The 22,196-nt window shown below is 43.8% G+C and overlaps 1 protein-coding gene across 1 annotated transcript; it reads left to right on the top strand.

Annotated features, from left to right (window-relative positions):
* Positions 1-2,057: 2,057 nt before the first annotated feature.
* Positions 2,058-22,083, top strand: LOC121596333. Its single transcript, XM_041921223.1, has 5 exons — positions 2,058-2,146; positions 19,579-19,871; positions 20,242-20,392; positions 21,442-21,528; positions 21,733-22,083. The coding sequence occupies exons 2-5, from the start codon at positions 19,588-19,590 to the stop codon at positions 21,880-21,882; spliced, it is 672 nt and encodes a 223-aa protein (XP_041777157.1). The 5' UTR covers positions 2,058-2,146; positions 19,579-19,587; the 3' UTR covers positions 21,883-22,083.
* Positions 22,084-22,196: the final 113 nt, after the last annotated feature.

Here is a 22,196-nt window from a genome sequence, read left to right as displayed (position 1 = left end):
GGTCATCAAAGCCGGAAGGATACGCTGGCTGGGGCACGTGATGATGGGAGGCCGGACTCATGCCCCACCAGGAAGGTGCTCGTCAGCGAACGTTCGGCACGAGGCGTAGAGGAGCACAGCGAGCTCGCTGGCTGGATTCAGGTGGAGTCGCACCTGTCGGAGGATCGGATGCAACCGTGGTTGGAGGGACTGCAGCCCAGGACCGAGTTTCCTGGAAACGAATTGGCGACCTGGCCATGTCTACGGGACGTGTCATTGAGCAGGCCAAGAAGAAGAAGAATATCAATATAACTTAGTTTGAAGCTGTTTTCGTGTTAATAGCAAGGTTTACTGCGATAATAATGATATCTTTCGTAATTGATCGTAAAAATGTATAAATATGATCGTATGAAACTCTTGACTAAAGTACTGCATCACACCTGTCTCAACCCATACCCAGAAGAGTTTGCTTGATTGGAAGTCGATTTTTCAACTCAGTAGAATAAGCGAATTTCGGCATTTGTTAGGTAAATTACTAACAGAAAACTCATCTTTGTTGCTTATTTTAGTGAAAACAGTACGAAATGTCAACATATTCTCGAAAAAAAATCTAAAACGACCTGTTTTTATTGATTTTATAACTATAACCACTTTAGGAACATGCTGTGTGTTGTGTACCTATAATGGCACTATCGTAAAACACACTTAAACATAATAATATGGTCAACAGCAATGAATTTGAATAAAACAATATCATTTGATAACAATTATGTTAAAAAACTAATGATTGCGTTGTTATGTGGTCTTTAGAACGTTAACAAAAATATGAGTATCGTTATGAAATCCTAAGGATTTTGGAAAAATGTTGACATATTTAAAAAAATATGGATTTTTCGGTCACTAAGAAACGGAATGGCCCCATTTAACTTTAAAAACCCTTGTAAAGGCTAAAGAACATTTCACACTAACGTAAAAAACTTAATTACTTTAAATTTTGCCTATGAACCACATTTTAGTGCAATACCACCACTATTGGTACTAGCACCATTATAGGTACATTTACCCTATATAGAACTTATAGAAACAAAAACAGATATTTGAGGTATCGGATAAACATGAACTTAAAGCTTTGATAGGATAATAGTAGAAAGAACCTTCTAATGTATTGTTTAATAAAAAAAAACTAGTTAGCTGATATGGTCCAATTAGCAAAAACGTTTTTAGCTTACTCCGTGTACCTGCGCAGCAGCGTCAAATACCATCCTAAGTTTACCGGGCTTGTTCGGATTGTAGACGGGGAAAATTGGCAAATACCAGTTCCTTTCCTTCTCTCTCTGCTAGTTCTCGCTCCGGCATCAGCCGAATGTATCCTTCTCGATGTACTCTCGCATTTTGGCATTTATCGCAGTCTCTAACACTGAATTCTTGCTCATCCTCTTTTCAGGCACGCATGACGACGGAGAGCCATTCTCGATTACAGGGGAGGCGTACGTTGTCGTACTTCCACAACAATCCTGTTTCGTACCGACCGTGTAATAACGTGTATCGGAACTGAGCATAGTAATTGCTCTCTCCTCTTCCTTGGAAAAGCAGTTTACGGGGAGTATTGATTCCCATAGAATCCAACGAAAAATATTCTTCAACGCTGTGTTAATGCTTCCCCCCCCATTCTCATTACAGATACATAAGTGGAAGTTATTAGTACGTGGTTCTACTTACGGTTGTCGGTGTAGCACATGGACCAAACACAGTCCATCCAAGTTTCGTCTTTGCGGCGATTGGTTCGTCAAAGCTCCCTTCAGCGCATCGTGACAGTTTTCCCAGGTGGATATTGTCCATACCGATCAGGATTCGTGGCTTCACTCCAGCATAAGAAGCTATCGGCAGGCCCCTTAGGTGTGAATATTTCTGGGTCAGTTCCTCGAGCGGTAGCGTCTTCTGTGCTGGAAGTGATAACTCATTCACTGTGTGGACCTTTTGAAGATCGTATGTTGGAGCTCCCCTGTAGACGCCTGATTCCGCAGCGACACCATTAAGAATTGGCCTCCTCGTGTGAAGTGTCACCAGTCCATCTCAGGCACAATGGATGTGTAATGCCCTCAATGCCAAGTTCATCGATCAACCTTCGATCATTAAACGTCGCCGAAGAGTCTTCGTCTAAGAAAGCGTAAGTGTTGACATCCTTCTCCCGCCGTATATCGTGATAGGTATGTAACGAAAGAGTTAATTCGGTTTAGTGCTAACGTGAGTGTTCAGTGCGTGTTGTGTGCTGCCGCTGCGTTGTGTAGTGTCACATTCAACGTGAAGCAGTTGGTCGCGTTTCGCCTGGCATCCGTCTATTCCGCAAGAGATCGGACGAAACAGGGCCTCGGTAGGTTCCGAGACATATATGCACCGACAGATGTTCGTTAATGTAAACTCGACGTTCCGGATCACATTCAACGTGTCACATTTAATGTGAAGCAGTTGGTCGCGTTTCGCCTGGCATCCGTCTATTCCGCAAGGAGATCGGACGAAACAGGGCCTCGGTAGGTTCCGAGACATATATAGCACCGACGATGTTCGTTAATGTAAACTCGACGTTCCTGGATCATTAGCTCGTGAAACCTTGCGCAATCTACGAGTGTGCGACATGTATCGTGGCAAAGCGCGCATGTAGCGGTACGGTGAACGTTTAGGTGGTGGTGGTTAGTGGGTGGTCGGCGCGCCGGTTGTGGTCGCGTCGTTTCGGTGTGTTGCGGGTATTTATCGAACGGGTTAACCTCGGTACTCGCGGCCACTGCGACTTCGGTAAACCACTTGCCGAATTCTTTTATGGTCTACCTCGGAACTTCACCTTATAGCGTGCCCATTCCAGGCGTCTCTCGGCTGGTAATTTTCAAATAACCCCTAAGCAACGTAACGTTGCAGTTAAATCTTCTAGACGGACGCTTTTATTGTGGCGCACAACTTGCATACTGCCTTGCCGAAGTTCGCCAAGGTATCAAGCCTTTAAGCTCTGACTGGTGGTAACCTTCTCACCTTATCGACGAGGTTGTCCACTATTGTGGGGTTCGTCTTTCGGACATCTCTATGTATTAATTATAGAGAAACACTTTCACTAACTTTTACTTTAACTTTTATTTTCGGGCAGCACTACTTTTATTTTTGGGCAGCACTTGGCACTTTATATTTTTAACGTGATCTAACTTAAGCGCGTCTGTCTCTCGCCGGATGTCCTTTTAATACTAATTTAGTCCTACACGTAATCTACTGCGCAATTGCATGAATTTCTTATTATTTCTTACCTAACTTCTAATACTACCTATTTTAATTGTGCACCATATGTGCAGAAGACTTATGCTTATCTGCCTATAATATTTTGCTATAAATTGATGGGAAATTCTGTATTTTATTTAATAAATACTATGTTTTATAAAACGTAATCATGCGACTTATCCTATTCATCATTTCTGTATATGTAGTTGTACTGCATCTATTTTCCCCTACGTCCTTTTGGACTAATGCGCAATTTCATGAATCCTTGTTTAATTATCATAGTATCCGTTATACTACTAATTCTATATTATGTGATTTATGTGAACATTAATTGTATGTTTCGAAGTATAATTTGTTTAAAAAATTAATCCTAAATTAAGAAATCCGCTTTCATAGTGTTTGTGTGAACTTAGTATTCTATGAGTGAACTCTTATTCTTTCTGAATTTCCCCCATTTAATCCTTTCCTTTTATAGTTCATGGTTTCGATCTAAGCTACAATTATTTCTTGTATACAATATTCTTTAATCTCTTAAGTTCATGCTAAACGTGTTAATGATGGTATTGAAATTAACTTAAAACATTAATCCCAACCGTAAAAGACACAAACTTTAAAGAATTTAAAGCAAAATCAATTCTATAAGTAAATACAAGGGCAATGATTCAGACTAACTCAAAAAATGACAAAATTCAAATAAAAATAAAGCAAGATAAATCAGAAACAGTAAAACCAGTAGTAAGGAAAACAGACAGACCATCAGAAGTAAACAAAATAATAAAAATTAACACAGAAGTTAAGAATAAAGAAATTGGCATGAAGGTATGCAATAATAACTACAATAAGCAACTTCATCATCTCACAATCCCTCTTGATTTCGACAACTATCAAAATGGAAGTCAAAGCTTAGAATTTGCCCTTCTAAAAGTTTGTCAAATAGCAAGAAGTTTTTACAGAGACAAGTTAGCTATCTCAAATGAAGATGATTTGTTCAAATACTTCAAGTATGAAACCATAAAGGAAATAGCAGATAAAGCCATTTTCGGTTTCGAAATAATTGTGTTCGATCCACCAAGAGGAATCCAGACTGAACAGGAAATTAATAAAATTATCAAAAGTTACCATGAAAATTATACAGGACGACATATAGGACAGTATAGGTTATATATGAAACTACGAGAAAAATTCAAATGGAAAGACAAAAATTAATTGTAGAAAAAAATAAAAGACTAAAAACATTAAGTCAAAGTATCAACCCAATATATGTTAGCATAGGAGAGTTAGTTTACTTGAAAAATGAAAATATAAAAAAGCTACACCCAGAATATATAGGACCGTTTACCGTTGTAAGAATACAAGAACCAAACTGTGTAATAAAAAACAGAGTTACAAGGAAACAATCAATAGTGCATAAAAACAGATTGATAAAAGCATGAAAAGTATTCATTACATTCATACTTTTCATTTCTTTACGGAGGAGGTGTAATATACGATTCGATACACCTGATTATCATGATAGCAATACCATCATGAACACGTTTAGCATGAACTTAAGAGATTAAAGAATATTGTATACAAGAAATAATTGTAGCTTAGATCGAAACCATGAACTATAAAAGCAAAGGAATTAATGGGGGAAATTCAGAAGGAATACGAGTTCACTCATAGAATACTATGTTCACACTGCTCATCTTGGTAAGAAATACAAGCTTCCTAAACTAGTCGTGATAAATATTGTTTAATGGTTTGTGGTTTTGCAGACACGCATGACTAATGCATCGCGTCATCCACCGACGTCGTGGGGAATGGATAATTTTCACGCAAACTGGCCATAATGGTGTACAGTGGAACGGGCAAAGATGACGCTACCTGTATCCTGCTTCGCGCGATGGCCAATAACGATATTGATGATGTTCGGCGCCGGTACCGTCATGCATAATGAGTTCTGTTCCACGCGCCGGTAGAGTGTCCACGAGTGATTTCGTCGATCAAGCCTGCCCGAAGTTAACTTATTTGTTCTGCAACTTGACACCCAGTACATCATCAACCAGTACGAGAATCCGATGCCGATTTCGGTGCAAACCTGGATCCGCATCGACGGATCGGGTAACATCGACACCGCTGGACACAGAGCGATGACTAACCCGCAATCAGTGCTGCAAAATGTCACTATCAGTGTCATGAAAAAATATGGCTGAAACAAAATCCATATCAGCTTCATGTACTCAATTGTGATAATCAGAGCTGATACTCAGAACGATTGCTGTGACTAATACATGCTGATGACATGTTTGCGACCATCGCTTGGTCAGTCACTATATCACGACTTTTTTTTTGCTGTGATCAATTTTGCAAAATGTCACTAACATAGTCATGACAGATTCTGGCTGAAACAAAATCATCTCAGCGTCACGAGCTCTACTGCGAAGATCAGAGGCGAGCCTCAAACAGTTGGTGCGACCATCGCATGCTTGGTGACATTGTGTGCAACCAACTCGTGTTCAATCACTTGGTCGCGACATTTTCAGTCGGTGATCATCACGATGGTCACGGGAGATATGCTTTGCATGCGAGTGGTTCCAAGAAACAAAATGAGCATGTTTTCTCGCTCTGTTTGACCCGACATACAATCAAAACAGATAGAGGGAGAAAGCATGCTCATTTTGTTGCTTGGGACCACACGCCAAGTATATTCCAAGAATGTCGTGATAATCGTCGACAAAATGTCGTGACCAAGTGAGTTACCAACAGTTGGGTACGTATCAAATGTCACCAAGCATGTGATAGATCCTCCAACTGTTTGAGTATAGTCACTGATCATCTCAGTTGTGTACGTGATCTGATTTGAGCTTCGTTTCAGTCATGAGTGTTGATGATTGAAACAGTGGCATTTGGCAGCACTGTTCACAGCCAGAAAAAATCATGATAATGCGTGCGTCGGCATTAAGCTAAGCTTGTCAGTCAGAGTATCGCGTTGGAATCAAGAATTCACATGTCGTGTTTAGCATGTCATGACGCACTGTTATTGACTATCAGCAATGAGCATAATGCTACCACGGAAATGTTCATTGTTTTTGTTGGTGAAATACTCGTGATACTCATCACATTTTGCAGCACTGCCCGCAATCCCGTACCGGAAACTGGAACCTGCAGGCCGTCGTAGGCAGCGCTGGTACTGGTTTTCGCACTTGGACTGTTCGTTTGTTGGCGTTCACAACGACCTGAATCATCGTGCTCAATCAACTGTGGCCTGAAGAAGCCAACGACGTCAATGCAGCCCCAAGTCCATCGCTTTACGCATGTCCCTCCGTCCCCCCTCCCCGGTGCTGGAGGAAAAAATCGCAAAGTGCGGAAAAGGTTACTACGACCGTACTATCGGATGAAACTCGTGCCGAACACCGCGAATGCGACAAGAAGGAAGCGAGGGAAGGTTCCTAAAAGACAGCCTCAAGGGTAAGACGAAGCGTTCGGTAGCAACCATAACACGGCCAACACGGAGGTGCAAGCTTTATACATCGCAACACCGGTCAAGGAGGAATCGAAGACGGATAATTCGACTAACTCTGGAACGGCTTTTCCCGCACCAGCTATTGCTAGCGGGAACGACCGGCGACAGATAAGGTAGCAGGCAGGACAGTGAACAAAACGTCCAGAAAACCGGAAGTGCTGTAACGTTCGAGTGTGTGAAACATGATGCTTAAAACCTGTACCTTCAACCCATTGATGCAGCGTGCTTTCTTGCGTTTGATTTGTGATTGTACAATACAATTTGTACTACAATGTTCAATTCGTTTTAAATATTAAAAACAAGCTGTGTGCTCTCTCTGAATGTTTCATTAATAACGGGTCTATGATTCATTCTGTTCCCAACCACGAAGCGAATCAGACGTGATCGATACGCGCTTCAAGTGGATGGAATTTGTGCCGGACAACAGGCCACTTACCTCGACCATACGCACTGCAAAGGAATTCGTGTGAGAACAATCGGGAAGCTTTCTGTGCTTAGTGTATAGTGCGTACAGTGTGTAGTGCGTAGAGTTGTGTGCAGTTCGTGTATACACGCTGTGTGTGTACTGTAGTGTAGGTTTGTGAATGTAAAGCGCATTCGTCGGACAGGTGCGTAGCGCTCGTTCGTCGTGCACTCTCGCTCCCGTGTGTCTATTTGTGGTAAGTGATCCTCTCTTGTTAACCTATCCTTCCTCGTCACACAGTTGGCTTTCTTTCTCTCGCTCCGAATCTCTCATGGAGGCGGAGCCTATGATGAATCGGAGGATGGCTTTACTACAGTGAAGCGAAAAAGTTCTGAACCAGGACAGAATGCAAAAAAAAGGCTAATAATGAGCCCTTACCTTCAACGTCCCGTGATTCGGTTCAATCGTTGAAAGGGAGTCCCAGATTTCGAACGTATCCCGCATCTTATAACGGGATACATGATGTATTTTTCATGCCGAAAAATAAGCAGCTCGATGTAAGAGCAATTATGGCATCGATATATAAAAAATACCCTGGTGTCTTAGACATCTTTCGCCCGCGTCCAAATAAGCTACGTGTCACCGCAAAGGACCGGATGCAAGCCAATGCTATAGCGGCCGATCCGTCTTATACGGAGGATTATCGGTATATATACCCGGTGGATTGGTGGAAGTCATCGGTGTTATAGATGACTTAGATTACCCCTTAGAGGATATCCTAAAGTACGGACAAGGAGCTTTTCTACACTAATCCTCCCCTCGGGTAAAGGTCCTTGAAGCGAAAAAGGTTTACGCTTCAAGTGCGGTTGATGGAAAGAAGGTGTTCCGTGAGACTTCTTCACTCCGGATCACCTTCGAGGGTATAGTCCTGCCAAACACGCTGTACCTTTTTTTTTTTTTTTTTTTTTTTTTTTTTTTTTTTTTTTTTTTGTTAACGAAGAGTGAGCATATTCCATCCCCCTCTCCGACTTACCCAACCCGGCCGGTACGCTGTGGTGCGTATTACTTCATGCGGAGTCGTGTGTGCGGTTGCACCCTGGCTCACGACGCATCTTCTGCGGCGATCTGGTCTGCTGATGCTGCTTATTACGCTGCTTTCCGTGGTGCGACGCGGTCCCTGTGATCCTATCGCCCACACTTCGGGTGGGCAATGGGGGGTCTGCATCGTTGGTCACCACTCCAAGCACGTAAGGCAGTTCTCCTGAAATGAAATTTGGATAGAGGAAACAAGAAAACAGAAAAGAGATAGAAACAGCTGAAAATAGAAGAGAGAAGAGAAAAAGAAAGCTGGAAAGAAACGAAAAGAGAAGAAAGATGAGTAACTTTCCAACTTACGGTGGCCCTTGTGGCACGGGTTGTTGCCGTGCCGCAGGGCCTGAAGGACCGCCATTTGCGTCCCTCGCCCGCCGTCTGGCCCGCCTGCGTCGCCTTGCCGTTGGTGGACGCTCGACATCCCATCTCGCTTGGAGAGTGGAGAAGATTGTCCTGGCGGCGGCGCGGACGGCCTCCCACGTATCGCTGCGGGCGCACATTTCCGAGACAATGTTATCCATTGTTACTCGGGAATGGCACCGCTGCTGCATCTCGTTCCGGATCCGATCGAACCGTGGACAGTGGAACAGCACGTGTTCCACGTCTTCCACGGCGTCCCCACATTCGGGGCAGTTGGGCGAGCCATCCAGGATGCCTTTCTCGACGAAATAGGAGCGCAAGAACCCGTGCCCCGTGAGAAGCTGGGTGAGGAAAAAGTCGACTTCCCCATGCTTGCGGCTGACCCAGAGATTAATGTCTGGGATCAGTCTCCTCGTCTTCAATCCTGGTGCTCCTGGTTGCCCTGCACCCGTTGTCCACTGGTCCTGCCAGCGCCTCATCGTTTCCTCCCGTTGTCGCTTCCGTATGTCCGATTGAACGCCACCACTCGCTACCTTTTCGTCGTGGCAGCGGATATCCTCCTGCATGAGGAGGACTAACGGGGTGGTGTTGGCGACAACGCAAGCGGCATCATAGGATACGGTCTGGAAGGCGCTGGCGACTCGGAGAGCCCCCGGTCGATGCGCCCTTTGGACCGATTTGCGATGGGTCTCCTTATCTAAGACCCATCGCCCCCAGGTGGCAACTCCGTATCGGATGATACTGTTGCCGACGTTTACGAGCTGTCTCCTACTGCGGCTCTTAGGACCACGCTTATTCGGCATCAGGCAGGTCAAGGCATTCGTAATCCGTGAAGCCTTATTGACCACCCTCTCCAGATGCCGGCTGTGGTGCTGTTTGCGGCAGAGGTCCACTCCCAGGTATTTCAGCGTTTCCGTGGATTGGATCGAGTGACCGCCCGCTTGTAGCTCTGCGAGCTGCGGGACATGATGGGTACAAAAGATCATGAACCCGGTCTTTTGGTGGGCAAGTTCCAAACCGACTCCTTGCAACCACCGCTCGATCCTCTCCAGGTTAGCCGTTGCTAACGCGCTGACCTGTTCCGTGGTCCTTCCCAAAAATGTGAAGGCCACGTCGTCAGCAAACCCGATGATGTCCGCTCGTAGTCCTTCGAGCGGCAACACGCTGTACCTTGAAGGACTCAGAGTGCCCATCCGTCGGCCGTTTGTGCAAAAAATAGCATGCTGCACAAAATGTAGCCAGATTGGACATTCCGAGCCTTACTGCACAAACTCCGTGAAGTGTGGCAAATGCAAGGGATCGCATTCAACATCCGAATGCAAGGCCGAAACCCAGAAATGCATTCACTGCAAACAAGAATGGCACGAAATGTCGTTGTGTTCTGTGTACCGTAAAAAACAATCAGAACACAAATGGGCCGTCTTTCAGAATACAAGAGGATCGTACGCCGATGTTTTGAAGTCGACCTCAAGTGTGAATCCGTTTGATAACCTTTCCCTATTGGAGGGTAATGAACCGTTGCCCAATCTGGCACCATTAAATGGAATAAAAAGATTGTGTACATCACGAATTCTAAACGAAAAGACCTTAAAAAAATTGTTAAAGCTTCCCCCAAAAAGGCACCTCGATGTCACGACAACGCGGCAACACGCCAACTCCAGGGCTCCAAACCGCCCCGTGACGCTCGCACCCATCCACGTTCCCGTAACCCTTCCAATCCCAGCAATCTGGCGTTCCCTAGTGAACCAGATCTTTCTCCAGGCCATCCATCCCAAGCCTGTCAGAAATTTACATTCTCTCCTTGACTCCCTTTCCCTCCCGGAACCTCTTTCCGGGTTGATACCCTGGCATTTCCTTTCCTAAGAGAAATGGTCAGACAGTGGTTATCAAAATGGCCTTGTCTCAGTATGATGGTTCGTTTGGATGATTAATGCCTCCAATGACCACTATACTACAGTGGAACTGCAGAAGTTTTTTGGGAAAAATTGACTCTTTTAAAGTATTGATAGGCCACCACAATTGTAACGCATTTGCCCTAAGCGAAACTTGGCTCTCACCCGATAAAAATATTACCTTCCCGGGATATAATATTATTCGTCAAGATCGACATGATCCAGCTAATGATACGCGTGGTGGGGGAGTGTTAATTGGTATTCGAAGTAGTCACAGCTTCTACAGAATACCCCTTCCCATACCTGAGGGAATGGAATTCGTCGCTATACAGACAAAGCTAGGGGATCTTGACGTTTCTATTGCTTCAATTTATATCCCACCGGGAGCCAATCTGGACCCAAAGAAGATCAACAAGGATCTTGAAACCCTAGTAACGGTACTACCAAAACCGTTTTTCATCCTGGTCGACTTTAACGCCCATGGATCAGATTGGGGTTGCACGCATGACGATAATCGTGCACCAATTATTAGGGATATCTGCGACACATACAGTTTGACGATTTTAAACTCTGGCGAAGCAACTAGGGTGCCTTCACCTATGGTACGACCCAGCGCAATAGACCTATCTCTTTGTTCATCGTCTTTAGGGCTGGATTCTATGTGGTAGGTAATCCAAGACCCGCTTGGCAGCGACCATCTGCCAATAAAGATCTCGATTATCAAGAGGAGTCGCACATTCGATCAAGTCCCCGTTAATTGTGACCTAACGAGGAACATCGACTGGACGAAATACGGCGACCAAATGACCGCTTTGCTAAACCGCGTAGAGCCCAGTTTCTCCGTAAATGAGGAGTATACAAATCTCGTTATGGCGATAAATCGGTGCCCAAACGAGGCCGCCCCCCAGGCAAGGATTTTTAAAAGACCACCCACTCCTTGGTGGGACGCGCATTGCAAAGCGGCATTCTCAGCGAAGCGGAAGGCTTTTGCCAGGTATAGAGACATCGGTTCCATGGATCTATACATCCATTATAGAGGCCTGGAGCGTAGGTGCAAAAACTTGCTTAAAGCAAAAAACAGAACATACTGGCCGAGGTATGTCAAAAACCTCAAGCCATCCACTTCGCTAACGGAGCTTCAGAGTATGGCGAAAATGATGCGCAACAGCAAAGCAACAAACGAGAGCGAAAAGGTTTCTGGGGCATGGCTAGAGCCATTTGCACAAAAAGTCTGCCCTGATTTCGCTCAAGCACCACCATTTCAACAGAGTGCTCATGGGAGTGATCCGCAAATGGATTCACCTTTTACAATGGTTGAGCTATCGCTTACTCTGTACTCCAGCAATAATTCGTCTCCAGGACTGGATCTGATTCGGAACAAATTGCTCCACAATCTGCCGGATCTGGCGAGGAAACGGCTGTTGGGATTATTCAACATTATATTGGAGCTTAACACCGTCCTGTTGGAGTGGAGAGAAGTGAAAGTAGTCACCTTGTTGAAACCTGGCAAACCGGCATCAGACTATAATTCTTACCGACAGATAGCAATGTTATCTTGCTTGCGAAAACTATTTGAGAAATGATTCTTTTTAGACTGGACAATTGGCTCGAATCCAAAGACCTTTTGTCAAGTACCCAATTTGGCTTTCGCAAAGGCAGGGGTATCAACAATAGCTTGGCGCTGCTTGTATCCGACATCGAGATGGCTCATTCTCGTACAGAAATGATTTCTGTATTTCTTGACATCAAGGGGGCTTTTGACTCAGTATCAGTCAATGTTCTGTGTCAAAAGTTAGAATCTGCGGGTTTAACTCCAAGACTGAATAACGTCTTATTCAACCTCCTTTCGGAAAAGGCAATGAATTTCGACAATGGTCACATGAAAATTCGGAGAGTCAGTTACTATGAACTACCACAAGGGTCCTGTTTGAGCCCCTTGCTGTACAATTTTTATTGTTTATTGTTTATTTGTAAATGTTAAGTGATTGGCCATCATTGGCCTTATCACTGATCTTATAAACTAAACTTATAATAACATAAAGCATCACGGTACAATGTAACATCAGCACAAAATAAATAACACAGAGTATCACAGCAAGAAAACAGGTTAACTTAGGGAATTCCAGTCAAAAGAGTCATAATGTGCATTAAATCTAAAAGCCATCGCAGTCAAAGGTTCATTATCGCTATATGCACGTCTAGTTTGGTCAACTCTTAGTAGCCTAAAGTTTCTTAAAATACGAGCAGGTACGTGGAAATTAACTCTAGCTAAAAGGTCCGGTGAATCTATCTCTCCTAGGATGATTTTTTTCATAAACAAGATTTGCGCCGTTTCGCGACGAGTAGCGAGAGACTCGAGTCCAAAAATTAAACACCGGGCATGATAACTAGGTCTTGCTGCTACGTTACGCCAGGGTGTGAACCGTAAGACCAAACGGGTGAATTTTTTCTGCACTGACTCAATCTTATTCGACCATAACGACGACGATGGGCACCAAACTACTGAGGAGTATTCTAAGATGGATCTGACTAGTGATTTGTAGAGTGCGACAAGACAATGTGGGTCGGAGAATTCTCTCGACTGCCTGCGTATAAATCCTAGCATTCTGTTCGCTCTATCAATAAGTTCGTTATGGTGCACATGAAAGTCAAGTTTACGGTCAAGGGTAACTCCTAAGTCTTTTACTGCACTGTGTCGTTGTAATTGTGTACCGGAGATGCAGTAGTTAAACACTATTGGACAATTAGAACGGTGAAACGACATGGACAAACATTTATCAACAGAAATTTGTAGGTCGTTGTTCAGACACCAGTCAGAAAAAGAGTCGATCGATGCTTGCAGGACAAGACAATCACCAAAACACCTCACAGGAAAAAAAAGTCTAAGATCGTCCGCATACAATAAACATTCAGATTCCCTTACTACAGTAGTAACGTCATTGAAAAATAGAGAAAACAGCAAAGGTCCAAGGTTACTACCCTGTGGCACGCCTGAACAACTCACGAATTCCCTAGATGTCATACATTCAACTTTCACGCGATATCGACGATTGGTGAGATAAGATTCGAACCACTCAACTAAAGGGATAGAGATTCCAAGACGAGCAAGCTTCGCCAACAGCAAGCGATGATTCACCCGATCAAAGGCAGCCTTAAGGTCGGTATAGATGACATCCATCTGGGCTCCCGAAGCGAATGCAGCATGGCAGTGAGATACAAACTCCACCAAATTAGTGGTCACACTGCGGCGAGGGAAGAACCCGTGTTGGCGTGTTGATATCAGCGAGCGGCAACAGTTCAAGAGCGAGTTCTGGACGACGACTTCAAAAACCTTAGCACCTGCAGGCAAAGTAGTAATACCACGGTAGTTTTCCACTAAGCTCTTATCCCCCTTTTTATGCACAGGAAACATGTAGGACGATTTCCATGCTCCTGGAAACATACGCTGATTGAGCGAGAGTGTGAAGATACGAGCCAGAGGTCCGGCCAAAACTTCGCTACATTTGGCAAGAACTGCGGTTGGAAAACCATCAGGTCCAGGGTTGTAGGATGGTTTGACCTGCTTGAGCGCCTTTAGCACAGAATCTCTGGAGATGTTTATGTCACGCACATTAACATCGACAGCGTCGGAGGGCACGTTGTTGAGAGCAGCATCCAATGAGAAGCCAGGAGCTTCAGTGGCAAACGAGCTCATGAAACGATCGGCAAATAAATTGCAGGTTTCCTCTTTGGTACACGAAGTTGTTCCATTAAAGGAAACTATAGCTGGCAAGGAGCTGTTTTTCCGTTTTGTGTCGACATACCTCCAAAATTTTTTCGGTTTTCTTCTTAAGCTGAACTGTATACGAATCAAAAAACGAGAGTGTAGTTGTCTATTATAGCTTCTATATACATTGTGTGCTGCGATGAACCGCAATCTCGATTGTTGAGTTCCATTGTTTTGGTAAAACCGATAGCAGGAAGATTTGTTTCGTTTTAAACGGCGTAATTGAGCATTACCCCACGGTGGACCCTGTCGTGGGCGTTTTATAGGGCAGCAGGCAGATAAATGTACCGTAAATTTCCGATTGAACATATCGAGTGCATGGTTTACGTCCGGGTTTCCATCAAGGAATGACCAGTCAGAGGATTGCAGTAGATCATTTAGAATCAAGAAGTTTGTGCGACTGTAGTCGAGCATGCCTGATTCTTGATGTGATGTTGTGTGATGTTCTGCTTTGGCTAAGCCGTTCGGCAGCATAGCTCTATAGGCGGATGATAGCCATCAATAGCAACTATGGGGAAGGGTGTTATTGCCGGTGAAGAGCATTGTTGCAGGGTATCGTCGCATACAAAGATCAAATCGAGGTAGTTATTCGACGCATTATGAATTTTGTTAATCTGGTATAGTCCGTTGCTATTCATACAATCAAGAAGAAGGCGACAGTTGTCCGTGATCCTCGAGCATTCGTAGTCAACTTGGAGCATAAGTGGATTTGTTTCATCGGGTATCCAATTCAGGTTTGACAAATTGAAGTCCCCGAATAACAAACACATTTCATTAGCTTTACACGCTACGTCGTCAATAGTTGAACAGATTGTGTGAATAACCGACGTGTTATTTGTCATGTCAGGAGGAACATACATTGCGCCGATAACATACGTTTTCTTAATGCTGTAAATCTTTAACCAAAGTTGCTCGACAGTGTCTGATGTAGAACATAAGAGTACTCGCAAATGTGAGGCGACAGCTATGAGAACCCCACCACCTTTGGTTTTCCTACTATTTCTGTCATTACGGTCCTTTCTGAAGACGATATAATGGTCCGGAAACAACTGTGACGAGTTAATAGAGGAGTCCAACCATGTTTCAGTCAGGATAATGACGTCGTAATGAGTAGTAGAAACATAATCGAATACCTCATGACATTTAGTTTTTAGTCCTCTTACATTTTGATATAAAAATAACAAATCGTCAGTAAATAATAATCAGTAAATAATAAGGAGGCAACCCCTGCAGGAATGACATGACCGTCGTGCGTTTGTGTGAGTGTAGGATCTGTACTGTAGCAATAGTGCTGCTGAAGTTGCGTAGTGTTGGGTTCACGATCGTTAAGTAGCCTACACGAGATGCCGTTACTACAGACTGCTTCAGTGGTGGTAAAGTTGTTTGTTGTTGGAGGAACAATCATCAGGTGAGTGCGTAAATTATCAACAAAAGTTGTTTCGGCGTTATTTGGCTCATATGCGGTGTAGAGCTGATTAGCGAGCGTGCGAGTGTGCGTGATGTGTGTGAATTGTTTATCGGTGTTGATAATTAGTGGGTTTGCGGTGTGGGTGAAGTGCGTGGAGTGTGTGCTGAAAGTATTGTGTGATCCAACAGCTGTGGTGATCGAATATCCTGCGCTGTAGATAGGGTTGTGGGTGTTGAAAGTCTCATTGGCGGTAGACGAAAATTTGCACCTGGTTGTTGAGCTCGGTAGTCGACAAATTCACGCACCGATAGACCAAGCGGCCAAGTATCGGGGGAAAGAGCCCTTTCACGTTGAGTAAGAGGCACAAACACCTTAAATGATAGAAATGGAAGTGTTGCTGTGTTTGTGCCTTGTCGTACAAGGCAATATGCAGTGACATCCTCAATGGTCAAAGCATGTTAGACCATTTACTCTATTTGGTGACTGGATGTATCTGGAGCGAACCGGGAAATATACAATGCGCACTTCTGCACCGTAGACTGAGCGGGGACTATTTTAATCAGAAATGTAGTTGTATCTTTGTTTGTGCCTGTGATCATGGGTGGAGCTCGATTTTTGCGATACATATCATCGATCGGCTTATTATGTTGGTTCTGGTTGTTATTGTTTTGGGTGTTGATGGGTCTGGCGCCAAATGTAAACAACGTACGGTTGTCAGTAGCGACTTCCGAGAACAAACGTTTTGACCGATTTATGCGACGAATTTTTGCGGGAGGGTGACTGCTACGTGGAGTTTTTAGATCAAGTTGGCTCATCCGTGCAAACCCAGTTTTGATTTCGTTAGTCAATGGCTCCATAACGGTCTTGATGCTTTCGGCTACTGTTGTAATTGCCGCCTGGAAGCCAGATTGCATGGCTGCGTCTTTTACGAACTTGGTGCGCGGATTCATAAATACGTTGTTGCAGCCAATACAGCACCAGTGTAATTGTTTATATTCCGCAATGCGCAGGAACAGATCAGCAGGAACCGAAGTGCAGCGCTGGTGAAATGGAGAGTCGCACAGGCAGCAGCTGATAGATGCCTCCACAATTTCCATAGTGCAGGCGTTGCAAATACGGGCCATTATACGGGAGCGGTGCAGGTTTTCGTTGCAGCAACAAGAGCGATGGCGGTTACGACGCGCGAACTCAGATGCGATCCGAAAAACGAAATTTACGCGAATTTTTTGGTCAGCAGAGATAAACGCACTATTGAACGATAATGGAACGGTGTTCTAAAATACTGTGATTATACAGAAACCGGAAAATAGTGTGATAAACAGCGCGATTTTCAAGAAAATATACAGAGCGAAATGCGAATGCGACTTTTACGTTAAACGTCAAACGTCAAACTTATCTATATCAAGTATCGTTTATGTCAACGATATAGATACTTGCCTTGCACCTGACTGTAGCCTTAGGCAATTGGCGGACGACGGTGTTGTATCAGTCGCCAGCAACAACATCGCCGACCTTCAAAGTCCTTTGCAAACCACACTAAACAATTTAGAAGTGTGGGCCACAAACCTGGGTATCGAGTTTTCTCCAGAGAAAAATGAAAAGCTGATATTCTCTTTCTTTTACAACACTGAGAGTAATAGACGCTTGAATTTGGTTGACCCAAAGGTCGATATCTTTTTGTATGGTAAAAAGATATCCATTGCCAGATCTTTTCGATACCTAGGGGTTTGATTTGATAGCAAAAATGTATGGAGGACACATATTGACTATCTGGTACAGAAGTGTACAAGAAGAATTAATTTTCTCAGAACGATTACCGGACTCTGGTGGGGAGCACACCCCAAAGACGTCCTTAACCTATATAAGACTACGATGCTGTCCGTCTTGGAGTATGGTTGCATATGCTTCCACTGGGCAGCCAAGTTGCATTTAATCCGACTTGAGAGGATTCAGTATCGCTGTCTTAGAATCGCGATAGGTAGCATGAAGTCGACTCACAACATGTCATTTGAAGTGATGTCCGGAGTGATGCCGCTAAAGCTACGTTTTGAGCTACTATCACTTCGCCTTTTCGTCCGCTCTACAGTATCAAATCCTTTGATAATTGAGAACTTTGAAACACTGCAAGAGATAGGTTCTAAATGCAAAATTATGAAGGTCTATCGTGATTTTGTTTCCTTACAGGTGCACCCTAGTACTTCTCAAAGTATAACTAGTGCCAGCTTACCAGAGTCCTGTAGTTCCATTTAAAGTGTAGATACCTCATTGAAGGAGGAAATTCAAGGTATCCCCGATAACCTTCGCCGGATGATAATTCCCAGAAAATTTGTGGAGAAACATTGCTATGCTAATAGTAACCATTTTTATACTGACGGATCCTCATCAGAGCAGGGCATTGGTTTTGGTGTATACAACATGTGTTCCGAAGCATTCTTTAAATTACGCCAACCATGCTCAGCATATGTAGCGGAGCTCGCCGCAGTTTTTTATGCCTTATTATTGATAAGTGCATGCCCTGCGGATCAATATGTAATTTTTTCAGACAGCCTGAGCGCTATTGAAGCATTAAAATCTGTGAAGGCTGTTAAGAGCCCAGACCATTTTGTGAAAGAAATTGTAAAAGTTTTAAGCTCACTGTTTGAAAAGTCGTTTCGCATATCTCTGGTATGGTTGCCTGCTCATTGTGGTATACCAGGAAATGTACAGGCAGACCATTTGGCCAAAAGGGGAGCTTCAGAAGGGTCCTTCTTTGATAATGTAGCATATCTGCTATACAGAACTTATTATAATACACACTATCAGCTATAGACACATTGTAACACACTTTAGAAAGCCAAACCACACCATTGTTACACATTCATTATAACACATTCAGCAAATCAGATCATACGATAGCACCGCAACCGGAAGAGTTCAGGCCGTCCATTTAAACAAATAACAGACGTGACACACTTATCAAAAACAACCGAAACGGGCAACATAAGCAATTCAAGCGTTACTGCAGCAAAGTGGACAAACAGAGAACGCATAGCAACTTATTGCTAAAAGCGCAGTGTAGGCAAAGATGGACAAACGCACCCGTTCTTTAGCTAGAACAGTTTATACTTTCCAGAACCTTCGTAAAAACATAGACACCTCACTCCAATATAATCTATAAATTGCACCTCATATCAATAACCTTTAATTAGGACAAAAACACATTCCAAAACCAAATGTACGAAACTTATTGAGTATAAATAAAACCAAATCCGACCGTGGCAAGTCAGATTCGTTCGGACTGCCAAGATAGGACGTTACGCTTCCTAATACTTCGCCTTCCAACTTATTTCAAAAGTTTAGTTATGTCCCCCTACCCAAGGTAAGGCTTCTAAACTCCAACGTTTCCAGTAAGGGAAACCTCCTAAAGGTTTCTATGATCGCCTGGACGATCAAGTGTTGAAAAGTCCGCTTCGAACAAAAGTGTTATTCCACCTCGGCTCATGTCAGTAAAAACTGACCTACCGCGACGGTACTTGAGGTACAGCTGTACGCTCATCATATGGCGACCGTAGCTATCGCCTAACTCATTACAATAGGCCTATCCTTCCTCATGAGTTCTTGCAGGCCCCACAGGCGTTTTGCATGGCACGTTGGCAAAATCTGTGGGACTCCGATGAACTCGGAAGGTTTCTATATTCAATCACTCCTCGTGTACACACACGCAACAGCAATTTTGCATCCTATGTTATTTCCTCTTGTTTGTCTATGTGTTACATGTACATCGCTTGTATGTTTGTGATGGATGAATGTATGCATGAATGTAAGAATGAATGAGTGCAATGTGTATGGCTGAGTGATCAGCATTGCCGGCAGATAGAAGATCTTTGCTTGAACGATGTTCTTGGAAGGATTTATAAGATAACTGGAACTATACAGACCCCCGCCATGTCACTCGGACCAGTGATGGGAAGGACTACAACGATACAGACCCTCGCAATGTCATTTGGACCACTAAACTGGACTATAATCGGACCACTTGTGATGGATGGATTTAACGAAACGCCTGGAATCCAAACTCACCGACAGCAAGAGTTTCATCAAGGGGAAAAGGACGAAAGCAAAACTGGTGAAAAGGGAAGCAACAGCGCTTCAAACAAAAGTAAGTGCTGCACAGAGTGCAGCAAATACTTTATCCTTATGATTCCGGCGAAAAGCCTGCGAAACAGCATGTAAGTATCATTGGTTTTTGATTTTTCCTAATTCACTACTATACGCTAGTAAAGTAACAAAGGCGTTACGCATGAAAAATATTAATTAATTAACCATCTAATAAATAAGATAATCATCCGAAGAGGCTGCCCCCACACGACCATTATTGTTCGAGATGCAGGCATGCCATGCGAAAGGAATCACTTCGAGTATGAACCTGGCATATTTTTATTTTCCGCTAACAAAACACTAACATGAAATAAAAACAAAAAGACATGCAACCATAATGTTTAACACATCAACTAACTTAGCTGACTTAACCAATAATAACAAAAATTTCAATACGCATACGCTATTGTTCACACACACATTTTATTAATATATTTGCAGGGAGCATATTCGGCTTGTTAATTTCATGCAGGATCTAGAGGATCCGCAGGATGCTGTGGAGTGGTTACTGCGGTGGAAGCTGCTAAAACCGAGCCAGGAATGCCGGCGATGCGGTGACCCGATGAATCTCCGGACGAATCTTCGGGTAGGGGTATGTATTGACGGATGTAGATGGGTATGTGGGAAGCGGCTCTGTCGAAACGCCTCCTTAAGTGTGCGAAATGGATCGTTTTTCGCTGGGTCGAAACTTTAGCTACAAAAAAAAAATGATGCTCTTGTATTTTTGGAGCATGGAGATAGGCGTCGACAGAGCCGCAATCAAAGCGGATGTAAACCGTAAAACTGTGATTCGGTTTAACCATAAAATCCGCTCCGAGTTGATATATATATATGGGATATTTGCATGCCACCGTAAACCACACTACGCATTTTATAAATCCAGATGATGACACTGTCCAAACGCAAACGGTGGAAAATTTATGGAGGTGGCTTAAGCAATTCCTTAAGAAAAAGAGTACCAATAGGTCTACCCGCTTAATTTTTTACCAGGCGGAGTGTGCTTTTCGCCGGAAGCACAAGGACAACGCATTTGCTGCACTCTTGCTTCCCTTTTTACCAGCTTTGCTTTCGTCCTTTTCCCCTTGATGAAACTCTTGCTGTCGTTGCCCAGTCGCATTTGAATCAGTAGACTACTTTGATTTACTTTGGGCTACCGTGAGCAGTCCTGCACATACCATCTGTAGCAGGCCAAAGCCTTAATGCGCTGACGGCAACGCGAGCAAAGTAGTCACTGATTTTCATGTAACTTGGCAAAGGTTGGGAGGATCTAATAGGGTGCATCCGTCAATAAATACAGTGGCAGGAGAAGCGGACTTGTACTCGGAAGTGTAAGGGTCTCATTAGCCCTTACACTATTTGGTGCAAAGTCGTAAGGCTCATACGTCAGACGTCTCTAACCATGACGTCACAGAGCGGCGCCGAGACGATATCTCCTGATTCGTCTATACCATTTTTCTGCACAAAAAAATGGTGAAGGCTCGGGGAGGTTTTAGTCGGAAGGCATCCGACAGTACCCGGGGGGTGGTCCCTGCTGTGCTGCCCTCCAACTGGATGCGGGTCCCTATGCATGGTTTCCTCCCTGATTTAAAAAAAAAAAAACCAAAATCGAACCAATGAAAACTTACTAATTTGAATGCAAAGTACTTTACTATTCTTCCAGCCAAGCAGATGTCTCATGTGAATCGCCCGCAAGGAGGCTGCCGTGCAAATAAGACGATGGTGCACCAGGTAAGTTGTGTGATGATGACTGTTAAGTCTCGGTGATCCTAAAGGGCATTCTTGCATGCGACCATTTTTGGGTGCAACTCTCGAGAGTGAATGGAACCGTACTTTCACGTGAAGAAATTTCCGTGTCTTTCTCTTTACATAGTTGGGTTGCATGCAATTATGCCGTTCGTTGCATGTACCATCCACTTATCCCTTTATCCCTAGCATCTTTTGTACATTTCGCAGATGAGAAGATTGAGACACACTTATGGAAAAGTAGGTGAACTCACAACGCATAGCAACTTATCACCAATAGCCAGCGTAAGCAAAGATAGCCACACCGAGAGCCAAAGGCAGGAACACCATATGCGTTAGAACCCACAACACCAAAAAGAGACAGTTTTGTGACACTCCACACAAAAACACCTCACACTATACCGCACACATTGTAAACCAAAACACATAGAAACATACCGCAGAAAATAAAACGGCCTATAGTATCAAAACCCAAGTTTTGTCCAACACCAAGCAGAAGCTAAACAGTTGGCTTTAAGCAGAAAAAAACAAAAACCACAACCAAATGTACGGAATTCAAAACTTTTTTTTGAGTATAAATAAAACCATATCCGATCAAGGCAGACCAGATTCGTTCGGATCTCCCGCAAAACGGTCCTGGACGGCCCCGCTAC

The sequence above is a fragment of the Anopheles merus genome, chromosome X, assembly GCF_017562075.2.
Source record: "Anopheles merus strain MAF chromosome X, AmerM5.1, whole genome shotgun sequence".
NCBI classification, from domain to species: domain Eukaryota; kingdom Metazoa; phylum Arthropoda; class Insecta; order Diptera; family Culicidae; genus Anopheles; species Anopheles merus.
Note: the sequence above shows the minus strand (reverse complement) of the source record. Positions and strands in the feature narration are given on the sequence as shown.